General features: G+C 43.1%; 2 protein-coding genes across 8 annotated transcripts in view; both read left to right on the top strand.

Moving 5' to 3' along the window:
* LOC308397319 (uncharacterized protein) overlaps positions 1-21483 on the top strand; it is a 185242-nt gene that overhangs the window by 77858 nt on the left and 85901 nt on the right. The window lies entirely within an intron of this gene.
* On the top strand, positions 6075-18224 carry LOC308398554 (uncharacterized protein). Of its 3 annotated transcripts, none has more exons than XM_080885237.1 (4): positions 6075-6142; positions 12261-12366; positions 16536-17132; positions 17458-18224. In XM_080885237.1, exons 2-4 carry the CDS (start codon positions 12349-12351, stop codon positions 18028-18030), a joined length of 1188 nt encoding a protein of 395 aa, XP_080741363.1. In that variant the 5' UTR covers positions 6075-6142; positions 12261-12348; the 3' UTR covers positions 18031-18224. The 3 variants fall into 3 exon arrangements, with proteins under 3 accessions (XP_080741363.1, XP_080741365.1, XP_080741364.1); XM_080885239.1 differs by lacking the exon at positions 6075-6142 and adding an exon at positions 6149-6269; XM_080885238.1 differs by lacking the exon at positions 6075-6142 and adding an exon at positions 11833-11979.

The raw sequence follows: 21483 nt of genomic DNA on the forward strand, positions 1-21483 counted from the left end.
TGAAACATGGATGTGTGGAACAGATTATCCCAAAGGTTGATTCTGTTCATCTGGACGTTCTCAGTGAAACATTTCGTCTCTCGGTCAGGTGACTCCTTTAGTCTCAGCTGACTGCAGGTTTCCAAACCTTTGTCACTGGATCACTCACTTCATCTCCAACGTGTCCCTGACACAGACAGCTGGAGCCGTTACAGCAAAATCATTGATCATCGTTTTTAGAACATTAGCTGGTGTTGGTGGGCAGGCTAGCAGTGCTAATTGTTAGCACTAGTTCTGCTGCTCTCCCTTTGTCTCTGTTATTGTTGGTCTTTAGTGAACAATATAAAGTGTCTTCATGAGACTGTTGCCTAATGTTCAAATGTAGATAACACCACCTGCACCAACCTGTTACACAGCACAACCCTCTGGTGTAGCTTTGGCTGGAGCACATATTGGCAGCTCCAGTGACATCACCACTCCATGGTGACATCATCTCTACAGACTGTGGCTGTTACATATCCTCACCTGGTAATAATAAGACTGTCCTCAGCTGCACACAGCTCCAAGATGAACAAACTGAAGTAAATACAAATTAGAGTTACGATAGATTGAAATCTTGTAATCAGAGCTAATTCTTAGTGAAACTCTCACAACATCATATCATAATCCTGGGTTAGTGTCTCGGTCTCAGATCACAACATCAGCACAGGCTTGGCTTGGGTGAGGTATTGAGTGGTTCTTGTCCATGACAGCTGCAGGTACAGTGCCATCAGCCATGCTGCACCACATGTCTGCCCAGGAACATTAGTGTGGCTGAGTCTCATGTAAACATTGTGCTAAAGTGGTGGGAAAGTGGCTGCAAGCTGGCTGCACTGTGTCCAATACTCTCAGTATGATATCCACAAACCTCTGAGTGTCACAGAGTGGGCCTGTGCTCAGCTCACTGTGCCCCATTCAATTCTACTTGCATAGTTTTACAAGTAAAATTAAATATACAAGTTGCTCAATGATAAGTTATTGTAGTAACAACTAAGTCCATGGTCATTATTTGTTAATAGTAGCTTAAAGCTTCTGCACCAATCATGGAGCACCAGGTTTAGAGCATGTGGATCTACAAAAGTAAGTCCCAGTAAGATGGGCTGAGCCTTACATACTAGAAGAAACATGTCATTCCCAGCAGATGAAGCGCCCTTTAAAGCAGGATCTCACTTTAAACCTAAAGAACTTGCTATGAGCATGCAGTGCATTCATGGTTATTATTCATACGATTGTGGGTAGCTAATAAAGTGCAACTATCACATTACATTTTATTATTAAATTGTTGTTAACAATCCCTTCACTTCTGCTTATCTAATTCATGGTTGCAGGATGGCTGACAGCTTCCATTAGGCAGGAGGTAATGTCCATTCTGGCCACAGTGCAACCCACAATGTGTAACTGACACTATTATATTGCATTATGTCACATTGTTACATCTTTTTAATAAATGATGACAGTCAGCTGAATTTGCTGCCCCCTTGGTGGAGGACATCAGGATCAGCAGCTGCTGCTCCATCACAAACACCACAGAAGAAGAACAACACTGGATCAGATTATCTGGACGTGTTTGACAGGGACAGTGTTCATGTTCATGGACATCAGGACAAAAACAGACGATGGAAACCTGCCAGATTTGAGCTAAACTGCTCGTTTCCATGTGTAGTCCCTGGGAGGTCACATGACCAACAAAGACACACAAGCTGTGTCCCAAAACGTCGGCTGCATCCTCCGGAGGCCGCATTTGAAGGCCGATGACGTCACAGCCAGGCGACGAAGGCTGTCCCGATTCCTCGACTTCTTCAAATGCGTCCTTCATTCCCCCGAGTTTGAAGGATGGGTCGGGTGTGTCCTTCGTGGCCCACCATATCCCAGAATTCATAGTGCGGCCCAGCTAATTTCAGCTGCCAACAATGGCGGCCGCTACTAAGTTTTAAAATTAGTCTTATTAATCTTTCTGGGCCACAAAATAAATTTTTAACATATATTAAGGGGAGAAAGTAGCTATGTAAACTTAAAATATCTGCTGGGTTCATCAAGACATCGCATATTTGCAAAAGCGCGCCGACGTTTTCGGAGACGTCTGTTACCCACCCGCTCGATAGCAAGCCGGGGGGTTCAATGGTCACTCCAGCCGGCGAGAGCAGTGGACTCCCAGCTTCATCGTTTTCAGACCCCTGCTCTTTGGCTACTCAGGTTAAACATGATATATAAGTCAGAGGGCCCGGTGGCGCCAGTGTCCGGCAGCCTCTGTCAGTGCGCCCCAGGGCGGCTGTGGCTACACTGTAGCTGCCATCACCAGTGTGTGGATGTGTGGATGACTGGATGTGTGACGCGCTTTGGGGTCCTTAGGACCAAGTAAAGCGCTGTACAGGCCATTTACCATAAGTCACTCGGATAACTTAAAAATGTAATTGTTTGCCTTTTTTCTGTGTTTCATTTGTTCTGGAGTAAATCGGTTTGGCTGAGATCAAAGTTATTAGATTATTAGATTAAATACAACTTTATTAATCCATCGGTGGGTTCCTCCGGGATTTTCACACAGCTGAATAAACGTCAAACAGAAAACTGATGAAACAGAAGTGTGAGACGGTCGAGAGTTTACTCCAGTGTCCTGTAATATTTTAGATAGCAAGGAGCAGACGGCGAGTTTATTAAACTCCACCCACACAGCGGTGACACAGATCTGAAGGCTGGACCGTCCCATTTCACAGCCTCGCACTTCTGGCCTTCTCGGTCTTTGCAGGACCCGGCTGTTGGGTCTAAACTCAGACCCCGCTGTATCCAGGACTTATTCCCATGAAAGAAAAACAAGGCAACAGTGTTCGATCGATTTCTTGCGCAAGGGAGGCCCTTCCATCTGTGACCAGCACGTCGAAATGACCACAATGGTGGCCTCCTCTCGCTGCCTTTTATTGACAAACTTCAAACAATAGTTTACAAAACACCTCCCCTTGCAACCCCCCTTTGGTTACAAAGACAAGGCACTGTATGTAAATGACATACACTGAGTGTGTGTGTGTGTGTGTGTGTGTGTGTGTGTGTGTGTGTGTGTGTGTGTGTGTGTGTGTGTGTGTGTGTGTGTGTGTGTGTGTGTGTGTGTGTGTGTCTGCTGATCAAAGGGTCATAAACCCAGGAAGCTTACATCAGAAGAAACAGACCTTTCAGAAAGGATGTATCTACAATAAAACCTCCCCCAGCACAGAGTGGCTGGAGAGGTGGTCAGAGTCAGAATCTAAGGAATGGCTTTGATCGTACTGCTTAAACTAAGACTGTACAAATTTAAGAAACACAATGGCAACATTCAACAATTAGACTTAACACCGGCCCACGTAGGCTAGGAAGGCCGGGTCCTCCGAAGGATGCGGCTGACGTTTTGGGACACAGCTACAGACACACAAGAAAAGCCAGAGAAACAAAGGCAAATCCAAAGAATCCATCATACTGAGTCAAAGTGATCACAGGTCTTTTTTGTTGGAGCCTTCAAAGTGGAACATGTGGACTGTTCCTTTATTACTACCACTGAAGGCCACGCCCCTCTGCTCATGTGATCACGTGGTTTGTAGGAACGCTCCTCTTCCTCAGAGGATCCACCTGTGCTTCCTCTCCTCTCTCCTCCACCTGTTACAGTGAGGGAACGTCCTCCATGATGGAGGAGCTGCTGGAAAGTGCTGAGAGCTTCCTCCAGAGTGAGACCTCTGTCACAGTTCAGAGGATCTATGAACTGATCGCTCAGCCATCAGAGGAGTCGGATCAATGGAGCTGCTTCTGTTCCTGATGTCCCTGTTTGATCCTGGACCTGAACTCTCCCTGCAGAGGAGACGCACACCTGCACTGTACTTGGTGACTTTAAATATGTTTTGCACATGGACTTAGCTACGATTGAGCATGCTATATTTGATGTGTTTTCTACATATATTTTTAGATTTAAGCCTTACTCTCAGACAATTAACACCACTGAAGCTGAAACTGAGGCAATAAATGGCTCCTTTCGATGCAGAGGAGCAGCTGCTCTACTCTGACCACCTGCTCCTCCCCTTATATCTAAGGCAGAGGCCAGCCAACCTCTGCAGAATGCTGATTGACCCCTTTTACGGTGCTTTGGGTATCTGACTATGATGCCTCCTGGGTGTCCAGAGGGTTTTGGGGCATGAGGAGGCCCCAGGGAGGAAGCAGGATTTGCTGGAGTCAAGTCAAGTGTAGCTTTAGTTCTGTCTTCATGTTTTTTCTTGTTCCAGTCATTTCTCTACTAACTCTTGTCACTGTGTCCTGTATCTAGTCCGTGCTTCTGTGCTCCTGCTTTTGTTTTTCCTTCGTTTCTTGAGTTTAGTTTAGTTTCTAGTTTTTCTGTTAATTTCCTATGAAAGTATTTCTAGCGAATGAAGCTACGCTTTAAGTTTCCATCTGTGAGCCCTTCATTTGGGTCCTTCCTGCATGTCACACAGCACATCATGACAAACTCAAAGAAACACTCAGTTTTCATCAGTCAGATTCTGCTGTGTCCTAATCTTAGAGTTTTGATAATGGTCTATCTGTGACATGTTTGCTGTTTTGTCTCCCTGCTTCCATTTAGGCTACAATTTACTAGCATAGCAGCTCTTTTCTGGTGCGTCACAAGTTGCCAACACTACCCATTTATAATTCCCTAATTGAAGCCAGAGCAGGTTAAATTCATGCTATATGTTACCATGGTAATTTACTGTTAAGTAAACCAACACACACATCTACACACACCGACTCAGAATGAAGAGAAACACACATATGAACACATCTGCACTCGTTGATTGAGTGAGAAATGACACACACACACGCACACAAGTCGAAATGCTGATTCAATTCACTGAGACGTGATCCACACACACACACACATGCACACGCTTGTGCAATGAAGAGTGATACACACACACACACATGCACACACTTGTGCAATGAAGAGTGATACACACACACACACACACACACACACACTTGTGCAATGAAGAATGCTTTACTAACAGATGCTTATGCTGACACACAAAATGCTGCACACAAACATCCAAACACAGCATCTGTTCCAACAACAAGAAGCCATTGATTGTTTATTGGTTAAATGCGTTTCATGTCACCCAGAAGGCATTTGTGCAGATTTAGGGGACAGGGTCTAAAGCAGTTTGGTTATGAAAACAACGTCTGTTTGTGGCTCAAGGCCTCGACTGAACTGTTTGCTGTGCTTCACACGGCCTGATAAAGAGCAGTGGCGCAGAGTGAAAATGATGAATTAATGGTGTGAGTCTTATTTCGGAGCGCCACATTTTGTGATTGAGATTTAATTGTGTCAAGAGATTTATTCTAAAGACACTTCTTCAGCTGAGAATCTAAAGGTAGAAACACACAGACGCTGCAGATTTTACTTGCAAGGGCATGAACACAGATGCTCCCACCAGAGTGGGGCCTGTGATGTGCGCTCTGTTCCTGCACTTTTCTTTATTTATATACAAACGTAATACAACAGTGAATACATCTATTCATAGGCAGAGGGATGTTAGTGTGTAGGGAGTGTGTGTGTGGTTCTCTTCTTGTTAGTGCAGATCAAAGTGTCCAGCTCTCCTCTTCCTGGCAGGAGTGAAATAATCACAGCTGGTTCAGCTATTATCGCTGTGAGGAAGAATTTATCAAGTCTAAGTCATCAAAAGGTCATCATGCAGTATTCTGTCACATACAAACTTATATCACTCAAAGCTTATACTGACTACTAAGTACAATTTTATATTGACAAACTGAAAGAGGAACACACTGAGAAAAAAAGGGAACAAAAAAGGGCAGCTCTTGGATTTACGTGAGCATCTCGCGTGTGTTTAACACGATTGCCTCAGGCTTTAAAGATTGCTGTTCTGTATGTTCATGTTCTGTTCTTTTGTAAACTTCATCTGTTTGTATGTTGTATACTCATTGTGTTTCAATAAAGTTCGATTTAAAAAAAGGTACGTTCTAAACGAAGCTTCAGACGTCACTGATCACGTGACTCTGGCCAAACGAATCAAGCCTCGACACGGTGCTTCTGAAGCAGCGCGTTGAATTTTCTGACACACGCACCGGAGCGTCAGCTTCAAGCGGACCATCACTACGTCTCACATCTAAAGGTGTCAAGGTAACTTTGAACTGAGTTCAGTCAATCTGGAGTTTTTCCAAGTTTTCTGTTGCTCTCTGTGAGAGAAGAGCGTTAAAGGCGGGGCTCTCCAGAGTCCAGCAAAACCGGAAACCACAGCTGGGTGTGTGTAAGTGTGCAAACCAATAGAATGCATCGTGGTGGGGGGGGCATCACGGGCATTGGCAAGAAAAAAATAAAAGAATCGGTCGTACCCATGCTTCCCCGACGTCATGCCAGCGCATATTGGGAAATTCGTAGGCACCGATCGGTTTTCTATCAGCCATTTGCTGGGAGTAAGGGCGCCCTCAGTTTGCGAGGTGCGCCTGCTGCTGGCGGCAGAGGGAGGAGAGGGCGGGGAGTCTCTGGCTGGCTGGAGCGGCATCTAATAACCAACTCGCAAAACAAAATAAAAACAACAAACAGATATTATGATACAGACTTATAATCTGCACCGATGTTTTTTCTAAATTCTATAAAGTGAGCGCGAGAGCCCTCGGTGCGCCTGCGCGCTGCTGAAGTCAAAGTAAACTTTATTGTCATCTCCGCTACAGACAGTCCAGCATATAGAGAGACGAGACGACGAGGCTGCAGTTACAGCGGTGCAAGTAAACAAACAATAAATATAAGAAGAAAATAAATCTACACTTTAGGACTCGGGGTAAAGGATCAATAACAATTTAATTTATAATTTACAGTTTGATGATTTAAAGTCTCACACAACCCGTCAAAAGGGGCGGGGCCGGCTGCTTCCAAGTAGAGCACATTTCATTTATAATGATGTAAATCCAAGCCCATCATGGATTCACGATCTGAATCCTGGGTTGTGTGAAATCCCAGAAATCAACCTTAGACAAAGTGAATCTGTGAACTAAGGTGTAGGTCTGTTAGGTTAATTGTGCTGATCCTCGGGTTGGGGGATTTGTGTTTGTACTGGAGCGCAAAATTCAAACCAATGGAAGATGGACAACAAAAGTTCAAAGCCATCAGGTGCTCAGGTTAGAAAAAAGAGAAAAGATGCAGGTAAGCAGACGTGTGATTGGATAATGGCAGGTCATCCTGAACCAATCAGACTAAACTCCAAACAATACATTATGTTACAGATTTTAATATTAATTAGTCATTGTTACTTGTTGATTTGTCCTTTTCTCGTTGTGTGACGAATTATGACAACTATTTGGTAGCTCTTATTGTCTCTCTCTCTCTCTTCATGTTCAATTCAATTCAATTCAATTTTATTTATATAGCGCCAAATCACAACAAAAGTCGCCTCAAGGCGCTTCATAGATACAGAGAAAAACCCAACAATCATATGACCCCCTATGAGCAAGCACTTTGGCGACAGTGGGAAGGAAAAACTCCCTTTTAACAGGAAGAAACCTCCGGCAGAACCAGGCTCAGGGAGGGGCGGCCATCTGCTGCGACCGGTTGGGGTGAGAGAAGGAAGACAGGATAAAGACATGCTGTGGAAGAGAGACAGAAGTTAATAACGGATATGATTCAATGCAGAGAGGTCTATTAATACATAGTGAGTGAGAAAGGTGACTGGAAAGGAAAAACTCAATGCATCATGGGAATCCCCCGGCAGCCTACATCTATTGCAGCATAACTAAGGGAGGATCCAGGGTCACCTGGTCCAGCCCTAACTATATACTTTAGCAAAAAGGAAAGTTTTAAGCCTAATCTTAAAAGTAGAGATAGTGTCTGTCTCCCGAATCCAAACTGGAAGCTGGTTCCACAGAAGAGGGGCCTGAAAACTGAAGGCTCTCCCTCCCATTCTACTTTTAAATACTCTAGGAACAACAAGTAGGCCTGCAGAGCGAGAGCGGAGCGCTCTAATAGGGTGATATGGTACTACAAGGTCATTAAGATAAGATGGGGCCTGATTATTTAAGACCTTGTATGTGAGGAGCAGGATTTTGAATTCAATTCTGGATTTAACAGGAAGCCAATGAAGGGAAGCCAAAACAGGAGAAATATGCTCTCTCTTTCTAGTCCCTGTCAGGACTCTTGCTGCAGCATTTTGGATTAGCTGAAGGCTTTTCAGTGAGTTTTTTGGACATCCTGATAATAATGAATTACAGTAGTCCAGCCTGGAAGTAATAAATGCATGAACTAGTTTTTCAGCGTCACTCTGAGACAGGATATTTCTAATTTTAGAGATGTTGCGCAAATGGAAGAAAGCAGTCTTACATATTTGTTTAATATGTGCATTGAAGGACATGTCCTGGTCAAAAATGACTCCAAGGTTCCTCACCGCGTTACTGGAGGCCAAGGTAATGCCATCCAGAGTAAGAATCTGGTTAGATACCATATTTCTAAGACTTTCAGGGCCGAGTACAATAACCTCAGTTTTATCTGAATTAAGAAGCAGAAAGTTAGCGGCCGTCCAGGTCTTTATGTCTTTAAGACATTCCTGCAGTTTAACTCATTGGTGTGTGTTATCTGGCTTCATGGACAGATAGAGCTGGGTGTCATCTGCATAGCAGTGAAAATGTATGCTATGTCTTCTAATGATACTGCCTAAGGGAAGCATGTATAATGTAAACAGAATTGGTCCTAGCACTGAACCCTGTGGAACTCCATAATTAACCTCAGTGTGTGAAGAGGACTCTCCATTTACATGCACGAATTGGAGTCTATTAGATAGATATGATACAAACCACTGCAGCGCAGTACTTGTAATACCTACAGCATGTTCTAATCGCTCTAATAGGATATTATGGTCAACAGTATCGAACGCTGCACTGAGGTCTAGCAGGACAAGCACAGAGATGAGTCCACTGTCAGAGGCCATAAGAAGATCATTTGTAACCTTCACTAAAGCTGTTTCTGTGCTGTGCTGAGCTCTGAAACCTGACTGAAACTCTTCAAATAAACCATTCCTCTGCAGATGATCTGTTAGCTGTTTGACAACTACTCTTTCAAGGATTTTTGATATGAAAGGAAGGTTGGAGATTGGCCTATAATTAGCTAAGACTGCTGGGTCTAGAGATGGCTTTTTGAGTAAAGGTTTAACTACAGCCAGCTTGAAGGCCTGTGGTACATAGCCGATTATTAGAGATAGGTTGATCATATTTAAGATCGAAGAATTAATTAATGGCAGGACTTCTTTGAGCAGTTTTGTAGGAATGGGGTCTAAAAGACACGTTGATGGTTTGGAGGAAGTAATTATTGAAGTTAACTCAGAAAGATCAATTGGAGAAAAAGAGTCTAACTTAACATCAATGGTACTAAGAGTAACTGTAGATAATATTACATCTGTGGGATGATTATTGGTAATTTTTTCTCTAATGATAAAAATTTTATTTGTGAAGAAGTTCATGAAGTCATTACTAGTTAACGTTAAAGGGATGGTTGGCTCAAAAGAGCTCTGACTTTTTGTCAGCCTGGCTACAGTGCTGAAGAGAAACCTAGGGTTGTTCTTATTTTCTTCAATCATTGATGAATAGTAAGATGTTCTGGCTTTGCGGAGGGCTTTCTTATAAAGCAGCAAACTATTTCTCCAGGCTAAATGATGATCCTCTAGATTTGTGACACGCCATTTCCTCTCCAGATTACGAGTCATCTGCTTTAGGGTACGTGTTTGAGAATTATACCACGGAGTCAGGTACTTCTGATTTGAGGCCTTAGTTTTCACAGGAGCTACAGTATCCAGAGTCGTACGTAGTGAGGAGGTGAAATTATTAACAAGATAATCGACCTCTGTTGGGGTAGTGTTCAGATAGCTGCTCTGCTCTGTGTTGGTACAGGGCATTGGAGATGATAACAGTGGGTGGATTATATTCTTAAACTTAGTTACAGTGCTTTCAGAAAGACATCTACTTTGATAAAGTATACTCTTCACCGCTGTGTAATCAATTATTGTAAAAGTAAATGTTATCAGGAAATGATCAGACAGGAGAGGGTTTTCAGGAAACACTGTTAAATGTTCAGGTTCGATGCCATATGTTAAAACAAGATCTAGAGTGTGATTAAAGTGGTGGGTGGGTTCTTTTACATTTTGAGAGAAACCAATTGAGTCTAATAACAGATTAAATGCCATGTTGAGGCTGTCATTTTTAGCATCTACATGGATGTTAAAATCACCCACAATAATTATTTTATCTGAGCTCAGAACTAAATTAGATATAAAGTCTGAGAAATCAGACAGAAACTCTGTGTAAGGCCCAGGTGGACGATAGATGATAACAAGTAAGACTGGTTTCTGAGTTTCACAGCTGGGGTGGACAATGTTAAGCATCAGGCTTTCAAATGAATTAAAAGTCTGTCTTGGTCTTTCATTAATTAATAGGCTGGTGTGAAAAATTGCTGCCACACCGCCCCCTCGGCCTGTGCTTCGAGATTTCTGGTAGTTAGAATGACTCGGGGGTGTTGATTCATTTAAACTAACATAATCATCCTGCTGCAACCAGGTTTCTGTAAGGCAGAGTAAATCAATTTGTTGATCAATTATTAAGTCATGTACTAACAGAGACTTGGAGGAGAGAGACCTAATATTTAATAATCCACATTTCACTGTTTTACTCTTTGGTTCAGATGTGGATACTGTATTGTTCTTTCTTTGTAATTGTTTATGTTTAAGTTGTTTGTTGCTGGTTTTTAGTTTGTTTTTTGTCTTTTTGGAAGCTGACACAGTCTCTATGGAGATGGGTTTTTGGGGGGGTAGCAGGAGGAGAGAAGCTGCAGAGAAGCGTGTAAGACTGCAACTCTGCTTCCTGGTCCCAACTCTGGATAGTCATATTTTGGGGGGTTTAATAAATTTGTCCATATTTCTAGAAATGAGAGCTGCTCCATCCAAAGTGGGATGGATGCCGTCTCTCCTAACAAGACCAGGTGTACCTGGGGCTTCTGTTTAGGACTATGCTTCCTCCTCACCGTGACCCAGCCTCCCTGTTTCCCCAGCTGCTTGGGACCTGCCGGGGAACAGCTAGCGGGGCCTACGCTATTTTCGGCTGCACCAGCTACAGGGGCCTGGCTAGCTACGGGTGAATGAAGGGTGCGAAGCCGAGTCTCCAATTCAGTAATCCTGGCCTCCAGCGCTGCAAATATGCTACATTTAAATCATGTGTGTTTCTCTGGTGAAACAATAGTTTTGTGTTAATGTTAGGGCTGCACGATTTTGCATAAAATGAGAATCACGATTTTTTGGCTTAGAATTGAGGTCATGATTCTCTCATAACAATAAATAAACATAAAACAACAAATGTCTCACGTTTTGTTGTTGCAGCAAAATGTTGTCCTGCTTGAAATTCCGTCTCCACCGTTGCTCGACGCTGCGTGTACAGAGCAGGTAGTGCAACAATAGAAAAATAGTTGCGGGACGGCACTGTGTAGCGTTTGTCTAGGGTGTTGATCGTTTTCCTAAATCCCTCGTTTTGCACAGTGTTGATGGAGCCATATCTTTGGTCAGGTGATAAGTGATAGCCTCCGTAATGTCTTTGTGCCTGCGGGAGTTCGACGTGTATAGGGAAGCGCTGTATAAGGTTCCCGTTATTGATGTTTGGGTGGTTGACTGGGACGGATTTTCTCCTGTCACTTTCTCGTCATCCCTGACGTGCTCTCCGTTGTTGTTTCCCTGCTAATTTTAGCATCACACGGCACAGCTTCTGTATCACGTGGTATAAGGCTCCGCCCTTGTCATTTGTTGAGCAGGAAGAGTGAGCACTTGTTTTCATGCAGAGTACGTCCCGGATCAAAATGTGAAGTTTTACAAATCACCACTTCTTTAGTGAATATCATTTCAGTCTCAGACAATCTCGTTTCTCTTACAGAGGTTGAATGCACCTTCTGCGGATGGCGGTACCACACAGTGTGCGTGGACTTCCCCTGCACAGAAGGCAACTACAAATGCTGTGAATGCTAAATAAACAGAAACAAATGATCCCTGTTGTCTTTGCTTGATGATTGGTTTGAGTCTTGACAATCCACATTGCTGGCGTTGCATCTTTCAATGGCAGCAATGGCAGGTATCAGTGCTCAAACCTTTTGTGTTTGTTTCCAACAAGTTGCCCACCTCGGGAAACAAAAATGTGTTCTTTTACTTGTCAGATGAACATATGAGACACTTTGACTCTTCAGTGCAGTGTGGAGCCTAACAAAGATCTGTTTTGTGTCCCAGCTGATCAGCAGGAGGAGGAGAGTCTGACGGAGCAGCAGAGGAACATTTTCAGCTACTTGGACTCAGCTCAGCCACTACAGAGGAAACAATGAGCTCAACACAGAAGGTGACAGACAGAGCAGGACCATATGACCAAAGATATTTATCACCATATACATCTGAACATTTGCCATAACGATGTAGCTGACGATATAATTGACACCAGACAAAATACTTTACAGCTGCACAACTTTATTAAAAAGCCATCAATGTATTTTCACTGAAACAAGCAGCTGTTGTTTATGTGCATTAAAGTTATATAAAAATGTAACAGTGCAAATGCAAATTCCTCGCTGACAGTTTAACCAAAAGGCGTTTCCAGTGGAAACTGGCCGACACATCTTGAGCATAACCATGTATAATATCCACTAAACTTCAGAAGAGGTTATACAGTCGTGGCCAAAAGGTTTGAGAATTGCATAAATATTGGAACCTGGAGAAGTTGCTGCTTAAGCTTTTATAATACAGATTTGTACTTTATTTCAAATTGAACCTTTAAAGGGGCATTTCTGGACTTTTAAAGACCAGTAATGTACTTTTAAGGGAACATTTAAAAAAATGTTCCTATAGGTACAAAAATGTTCTTCTCTCGTACCTCTATTAGAGTGTATCATGTAACACTATAGATCAACTTAGCTCAGAATATATAAAGTAGAGCTGGGCGATAGAACGATAACGATATGTATCGCGATATAACTTTTACTCGATAGAGAAATTAAGCTATCGCGATAGACCTCGCCGCTCTTGTCCTCTTAAAATAAAAAAATTAAAATTTTTTTTTTAAAAAAAGGTCAGCCAATCCAAACTAAGTAGCGCAGAGCCGAACCAATCACAGCCGCAGCGTCACGTCGCGTGACTTGTTACGTACAGCACAAGTGCCAAGCCGCACGTGTTTGTTTGGGAAGCAGCCAGCGGGTAATGGAGGAAATGAGTGTGCCGACTAGAAAAATCAACCGAGCGTGACCGAAGAGAAAACAGATGATGGTTCCAATGCCGGAGAGATTGTCGAACGGAAGAGCCATAGAAGTTCCGTAGTGTGAAGGTATTTCGGCTATTTCAAGTCTGACAAAAAACAGAGTAGCGTGCACTGTAAATTGTGCCGAAAGCAAGTCTGGAAATACAATAAACTGGTGCATGCGTCACACTGTGCGCCACGTTATTGTTTCGGTGAAATTAACTTCTACAATACTGTTACTGTTAATTGTACTCTCTGCAGTGTTTAAATGCTTACATATACACACAGTTACTGTCCGTCCACACATACGATTCGGTTCTGCTTCTATGCCCCAGCTTTGTTTACTTTTTCAGACCGAGGCTTCTAGACTTCTGATTGGCCAACATTTCTGCACGGTTAGGAATCTAGCGCCACCTGCTGCTTTGGCATGTTCATAGCAGCGTTTTCTTTCATTTCTCCCTTTATGTGTGGACGGGATTATTTTTTTAAACGGAAAATCTCCGTTTTCAAAAATACCCGTGTACGTGTGGACGTAGCCTCAGTCTCTGACTGGAAGCGCTAATTCGTCATTCGGCTTTTGTCAGACTAAAGTAACTGTTAAAACTGTTTGAAAAGCTAAGCTATACAACAAGGAGAGATTGAGAATTTCCTTTTAGTTCTCAGTTTATTTGATATTGACAAAAGTTAGTCAGTTTTGTCTGTTATTCTGTAAAACAAACTAAGATTTATTTTTAGAATTAATATTTTGTTTCTAAGTGGAATTGACAATTTAGTCTGTTTCGTTTGTTCTATTTTGAAACTTAAACGCTTTAGCGGCTGCCTTTTGTGTAGTTTGCAATATTTGCCTTTATTTATCTGAAAAAGTCTCATGTTCCTTAAGTACATCTACCCTGTTGAACTTATTATGGGAAATAAATATTTAAATAAAAACAAGCTGCTGATTATTTCACATTTTACTTGTGAGCAACGGCACATTTAAATCTTACAAATATAGTTATTTGGCTTATATCGTGATAGATATCGTTATCGCCTGAAATGAAAAAAACATATCGTGATATGAAAAAATCTCATATCGCCCAGCTCTAATATAAAGCATATAAACAGTTACAGCAATATGATGCAACAAACACAGAAGCTGCTGATCCAAAATACTCAAAGCTTCATAGAACTGAAACCAACATTTATTTTTAGCTCCATTCTGCTGCTGATACAGACTTTAGGTTTCTGAACATTAAACTTATTGCTGCCTTTCATAGTGTGTAACTTGAAGGCCCTGAGTACTTTCTCCCACACTGAAAACACTGGGATGATCACATTATTTGAACATTACCTAATAAGACTGATTCAGCACAGACAGTTATGTTAAACTTTCCTAGCAGTCCTTCACAAACAGGGAACAGTCTGTCTATTCTCTCCATCTGTCAGCTGCTGCTGGCTCTTCCTCCTCCTCTTCCTCACACACTGCTGAGTTTGTCCTGGTGGATCATCAGGGCTGCAAAGCCTCACAGATGATGTGCAGCAGTGGCTCCCTCAGTCTGTCCTCACTCTGGACACTTGCAGTCGTCACACATGGAAATCAAATGTGTGATAAGCTGCAGGATTCAAACACAAGTGTAACTTATAAACACATGTTCATACTTTTATTCCACAATCAGAGAGAAAGAAACAGAGAGAGAGTGCAGGACAGACACAGGTGACAGTCTCAGGTGTACACACTGCTACACAACAGCAGCAGAGAAGCAGGATTTAGTGTTTGTGTTATTACGAGTGTAAACAAGAAGAGTTCCAGATGGTGCAGTGGACACATGTGTGACTGCTGTGATTAAAGCATCTTTCTTTCAGCTTAACGAGTGAACCGTCAGCTCGTTCAAACACACGTTAAAGTGCGTTTGGCTCGACACCACCGAACAGAGGCAGCAATATAACACAGCTAACATTAACAGTGCAGTGGATCCTGCTTGTGCCGTGATATTCAGGACTGCAAACCGAGCAGCATCACTGACTTTCAGCTTGTTGTGTTTGTGGATATATGACTGACTTTAATTATCCACAAAATCATCACATTCTCTGTCAGATTAAGGTCGACTATTGAACGGCTTATATTTTAAAGGCTTTAAAACCAAGTTAACGCTGAAAGTACAAACATCACTAATGTCACATAACTCTGCCGACAAGGCATAGCTATGGCTATGAAATGCTCTTTGTGTATCACTTCTTCATTATGAAAGATGTCATTAATGCACTAGTAATGTCTCATCTGGAGTATTGTTCAATCATTTGGTCAGCAGCTAATAAGACAGATCTTAACAGACTTCAGTTAGTCCAGAATAAGGCGTCCAGATGTGTGAAGATGTTCATACTATACTAATATTGATCAAATGCATAATAACCTTTCTTGGCTTCCTGTACAGGCTAAAATATTCTATGGCTTACTTGTAGTTCTAAAGAAAGCAATTCTGTTAAACACACCACATTTATTCTGCTCAGCTGCAGTATCCAGATGAAATACATCATCATATTACACAGTTTTCAACAAGCTGCAATTTAGTAAATGCTCGAGTTAAAAGTAACGTTTTGTAAAACTGTTACATTTAGAGCAACTTTTAAGTGGAATAAGTTGCCTTAAAAAATTAGAGAATTATTCAAAACTTCAATGAACACTTAAAAGCCGATTTACAGAGCTTTTAGTTGTTGTAAATATTGTAAGACACGATTTGTTTTTGAAATTTGTGTAATGTGCCTCAATGTTATTGATATTATTATTATTATTATTGATTGCTTATATTTGAACAATTGTGAAACCTCACTGTGTATGTAAGAGTGAAATTATGTGGATATCTTGAATCCACTTTATTGTGTAATATTTTATGTGAGTATTTGACGGAAGACGAGCAAAATCTGTTGTGGAAGCTAACGGGGTTCCTTTAGAATAAACAAACATAGGATTTATTATCACTGAATAATTCTGTATAAATCTATACAAATTATAGAAATATGTAATAGGAAACAACAAAATGATCTAAATTATAAAATAGTGTGTGTGTGTGTGTGTGTGTGTGTGTACAATCAGGAGTGATGGGCATGATTTTAGTGTTTGAACAGTCATGAATTATCTTTAACAGCAGGTTGGATGTAATGTGTTAGAACTACCAGCAGGTGGGGATAGGTGGTGCCACGCTCCACCTTCAGGTTTAAAACTAGTGTTAATGGAGTTTGAAGGTTGAGTTTGTTCCACGACTGCATTTCACTCACTGCCTCTGTTTGTATCTCTGTCACTGCAGGACCAACATGGAGCCAGAAGTCAGCGCTCTCAGGAGGCCGACAAACCTCACAGAAGAAAGGGAGAGAAAAAACACACCTGTGACGAGTGTGGGAAGGGTTTTACCGTGAGGGCTTCACTAAAACAGCATCAGGTCATCCACACTGGAGAGAGACCGTTCAGCTGTGACTTGTGTGGAAAGTCTTTTTCCTTGAAGCGTTCCCTAAAAAAACACCAACTCATCCACAGTGGAGTTAAAGCGTACAGCTGTGATCAGTGTGGCAGAGCTTTTACTCGCAGTAGCCACTTACAGAGTCATCTAGTTACCCACTCTGGAATTAAGGCATACAGCTGTGACATCTGTGGAAAAACTTTCAGCCGGAGAGGGAGCCGAAATACACACCTACGCATTCACACCAGACATGATGTGTACTGCTGTGAACAGTGTGGCAAATACTTTACAACAGACGCAGACTTACAACGACACATGTTTACCCACACTGAGGAGAGACCTTGTCGATGTGACCTGTGTGAGAAGACTTTTAAATCTCCACATGACCTGAGACGACACCAACAGATCCACACCAGAAAGAGACTCTACAAGTGCAGCTACTGTGAGGTATGTATTTATATTGTTATCTCGTCATTTTAGCCTGACTGTTTGGAACAACTCTGCTCATTAAACTGTGTTAGCATGTTAGCAATTCTACTGCATGGAAAAGCAGCTCTGAGTGATTATTCTGATTTTCCTTTCAGTTATGATTTTAGTATTACTGTAGTATTATGGTGGTAGTATTGTAGTTATTGCAGCCCAGTAAACTGAGTGTGTTAACTGAAACAGTCAAATGTAGTTGGACGTCTGCAGAGATGCTCTTTATTTCAGGCGACGTTCAGGATACAAATGTTGAAGGACTGACTTACACTGTCTTTGTGTCTTTGTTTAGAAGCAGAGCGACACAGATGGATCCAGTTCTCAACCCTGTCATCACTGTGGTGGTGGGAAAGACTTTCATTGTGACCTCTGTGGCAAAACTTTCAGTCGGCAAGCTGCCCTTAAAACACATCAACGTAGACACACTGGAGACAAACTGAAATACTGCAAAGAATGTGGGAGAAGCTTCACCACACCAAGTGATTTAAAACGACATGAACTGATTCACAGTGGGGTTAAAAAGCACCTCTGTGATCAGTGTGGGTCATCCTTCACCACTGAAGGTGAGCTTAAATCACACAAACAAGTCCACACAGGAGAGAAACCACACAAGTGCAGACACTGTGAGAGAAGCTTCTCACATTCAAGTAATCGTAACATTCATGAACGTGCACACATGGAAGGAAACTACAGCTGTGACCAGTGTGACAAGAGCTTCAGGAATCTCAGTTCATACTCTGCACACAAACGATCCCACGTTACTAATAAACTGTTTCACTGTTACCAATGTGCCCAAACATTCACCTCATTGTCTGCTCTGTGCAAACATCAGCGCGATCACTCAGGGCTGAAATCACTCCCATAACTGGATCACAGTGAATCTGAAGACACTGAAAGATCCTCTGGTTTCTGTGTCAGACTCAAAAAGCTTGAGATCAGGCTCCACAGAGTTCAGATAGAATCATTTAAACTTGTGTTGAACTGAACTGGTTGCTGGGCTGAACTTCTACATAATACAGATCTACATGGGATCTTCTTTTCTGTTTTTTACTGAGTCAGTTTTGTCCACAGAGTTCAGATAGATAGATAGATAGAAGCCATGTTGATGTATTACCTATATTGGCTGAAAATGTTCATTTGCAGAGAAAAGACACAGGCAGACTATACTTACAGGATCTTACATGTTATTATGTGACGTTACTGAAATCATCATGAACAACAGGAGTGGTGATTCCTGTAACTTTGTGTATATAATTTGGCATTTCTTACTGATGTAGGCTGTTGTAAAGGCTCACCTTCTAGCACATTCACTTCACCAGATGCACCTTGTTTCTTTTCCTCACCTTTGATTGGGTGTGGTGCTTGGCCTTAATTGCACTTACCTGTCACTCGTTATAGAAGGACTGCACTCACCTACCTCTCACTTTTTCTTCACTCCCACATGGGGCGGCAGCTGAGAGAGAGCAGTCCATGTGTGTCTTTCTTTCCTTTACCCGTTATACAATAAAACGACAAAACCTGCAAATAATGACTGCTTATTCTCATTCTAATCCGATGAGCCCATGATGATGACTACTGAAACCCTGAACCTTCCTTCCTCCAAAACATGGTCCTTCGAGCCGGAGTAGCATTAGCGTCATGGATTCACAGCAGCCATTGACTGAAGATTTGAGACGTTCTGGTCGTGATAGTCGACCTCTTGCCCACCTGCAGCAGTATGACGTTCAGTATCCTGGAAGTAGAAGTGCTCGATGTGATACAGAGAGTCAAACAGAATGCCAGCATAGTGATACAGACACACATGGGCTGCAGGATCCTGATGGGGAGTCAGGAAGTCTACCAGAGACATCGCCTGCTCCTATACCCACCAATCAAGATGAGGTGATGAGGGAACTCCTGATGACAATGAGGGAGATTAGGCAACTCCTGATTCAGTCATCTCCTCCCCATTCTCGCAGTTCCTCCAGATCTTCAATTCACACTGTCTCTGATGAAAGCAAATCCTCTGTTTGCGGTTTACAAGCCATTCCCCAAACACATCAGCAACATGAGCAGTTCCCAGTGATTGATCCAGCAACATGTCAATCACCCTCTCAGCCCCCCCAGTTTCAGAATCAGAATCAGAATCAGAATACTTTATTGATCCCTGGGGGAAATTATTTTTTGTTACAGTGCTCCATTTTAAACCAACATTAAGACAAGACAGACAATACGCTAACTAAGAATAGTACAATATATACATATATATACATACATACATACATAAGTCACTTATAAATAAATATTTGGAAAAGAAACATGTGTAGTTGTAGCAGCAAACAGTGTGTTAAGTGGATGCGTTGTACAGGGAGATGGCCACAGGCAGGAATGATTTCCTGTGTCGTTCAGTGGTGCTTTTCGGTAATCTCAGTCTCTCACTGAACGAGCTCCTGTGACTGACCAACATGTCATGGAGTGGGTGGGAGGTGTTATCCAACATTGTCTTTATCTTGGACAGCATCCGCCTCTCCGACACCACCTTGAGGGAGTCCAGCTCCATCCCCACAACATTGCTGGCCTTACGGATCAGTTTATTAAGTCTGTTGGCATCTGCGACCCTCAGCCTGCTCCCCCAGCATGCAACAGCATAGAGGATCGCACTGGCCACCACAGACTCATAGAAAATCCTCAGCATTTTCTGGCAGATGTTGAAGGACCTCAGTCGCCTCAAAAAATAGAGACGACTCTGGCCCTTCCTGTAAAGTGCTGTGGTGTTTTTAGCCCAGTCCAGTTTATTGTCAATGTGTACTCCAAGGTATTTATAGTCCTCCACAATGTCAACACTGACCCCCTGGATTGAAACAGGGGTCAAATGTTTCCTGGTCTTCCTGAAGTCCACGATCAGTTCCTTGGTCTTTGCCACGTTGAGCTGCAGATGATTCTGCTCACACCACGTGACAAAGGAGTCGACCACAGCCCGGTACTCTGTCTCATCATCCCTGCTGATGCATCCAACCACCGCAGAGTCATCAGAAAACTTCTGAAGATGGCAGGTCTCTGTGCAGTGGCTGAAGTCTGTGGTGTAGAGGGTGAAGAGGAAGGGGGAGAGGACAGTCCCCTGTGGTGCCCCTGTGTTGCTAATCACCTTGTCAGACACACACTGTGGGAGACGTACATATTGTGGTCTTCCTGTCAGGTAATCAACAATCCAGGACACCAGAGAAGCATCCACCTGCATCGCTGCTAACTTATCACCCAGGAGGGTCGGCCTGATGGTGTTGAAAGCACTGGAAAAGTCAAAAAACATGACCCTCACAGTGCTCGCCGGCTGGTCCAGATGGGTGTAGACACGATTGAGCAGGTATATGATGGCGTCCTCTGTTCCGAGACGAGGCTGATAAGCGAACTGAAGGGGATCCAGATGTGGTCTTACTATGGGTCGCAGCTGGTCCAGGATGAGCCTTTCCAGGGTCTTCATGATGTGGGAGGTCAGTGCCACGGGCCTGTAATCCTGGGGGCCACTGGGACGAGGCGTCTTTGGTACAGGGACGAGGCATGATGTCTTCCACATCACCGGGACCCTCTGCAGACTCAGACTCAGCATAAACAGTTTATGAAAGACTCCACACAGCTGGGGGGCACAGGCCTTGAGGACAAGGGGACTCACTCCGTCTGGTCCAGCAGACTTGCCTGAGTGAAGTCTCCTCATTTGCATCTCAACCTGGTATTGAGTGAAGGTGATGGGTGGGGGAGGGGTGTCAGGAATCTCACAGGAGGCAACATGTGAAGAGAGAGGCTGGCACAGTGGTGTGGCTCTGGATTCCAGGCTGACTGCAGGTGAGGTTGTGGGGGTGGGAGCAGACACTGTGGTGTCGAATCTATTGAAAAACAGATTCAACTCGTCGGCTCTATTCTCACCTCCCTCAGCTCCCCTGCTGTTGGTTGGCCTGAATCCAGTGATGGTCTTCATGCCCCTCCACACCTCTCTCATGCTGTTTAGCCGTCACTCTGGTGCAGTTCTGGCTGCTAGCCCTCCTTTCCCCAATTCAACAATATTAGATGCTGCAGTTCCTTCAAGTGGTTTGCCTAGACCAGTTTTCAGCCTCACATCACAGGCTGCTGGCTACAAGCACATGACCACAGTGACTGGTTTCACTGGTGTCTGTCCCAGTCTGTGGCAGAGATACAGGAAGTCACAGACAGCCTGCACACAGCGTTTCCTCTGGAGTGTGTTTCACACCCTGTTTGTGTTTCTCACTAACATGTTGTAGTTCTTCCTGCACACAGCAGCACTTTGATCATTTCTCCTGCTTTTCTTCCTTTTCTAGCTTTTATACAC

Source organism: Rhamphochromis sp. 'chilingali', assembly GCF_963969265.1.
Source record: "Rhamphochromis sp. 'chilingali' genome assembly, chromosome: 1".
Classification (NCBI taxonomy): domain Eukaryota; kingdom Metazoa; phylum Chordata; class Actinopteri; order Cichliformes; family Cichlidae; genus Rhamphochromis; species Rhamphochromis sp. 'chilingali'.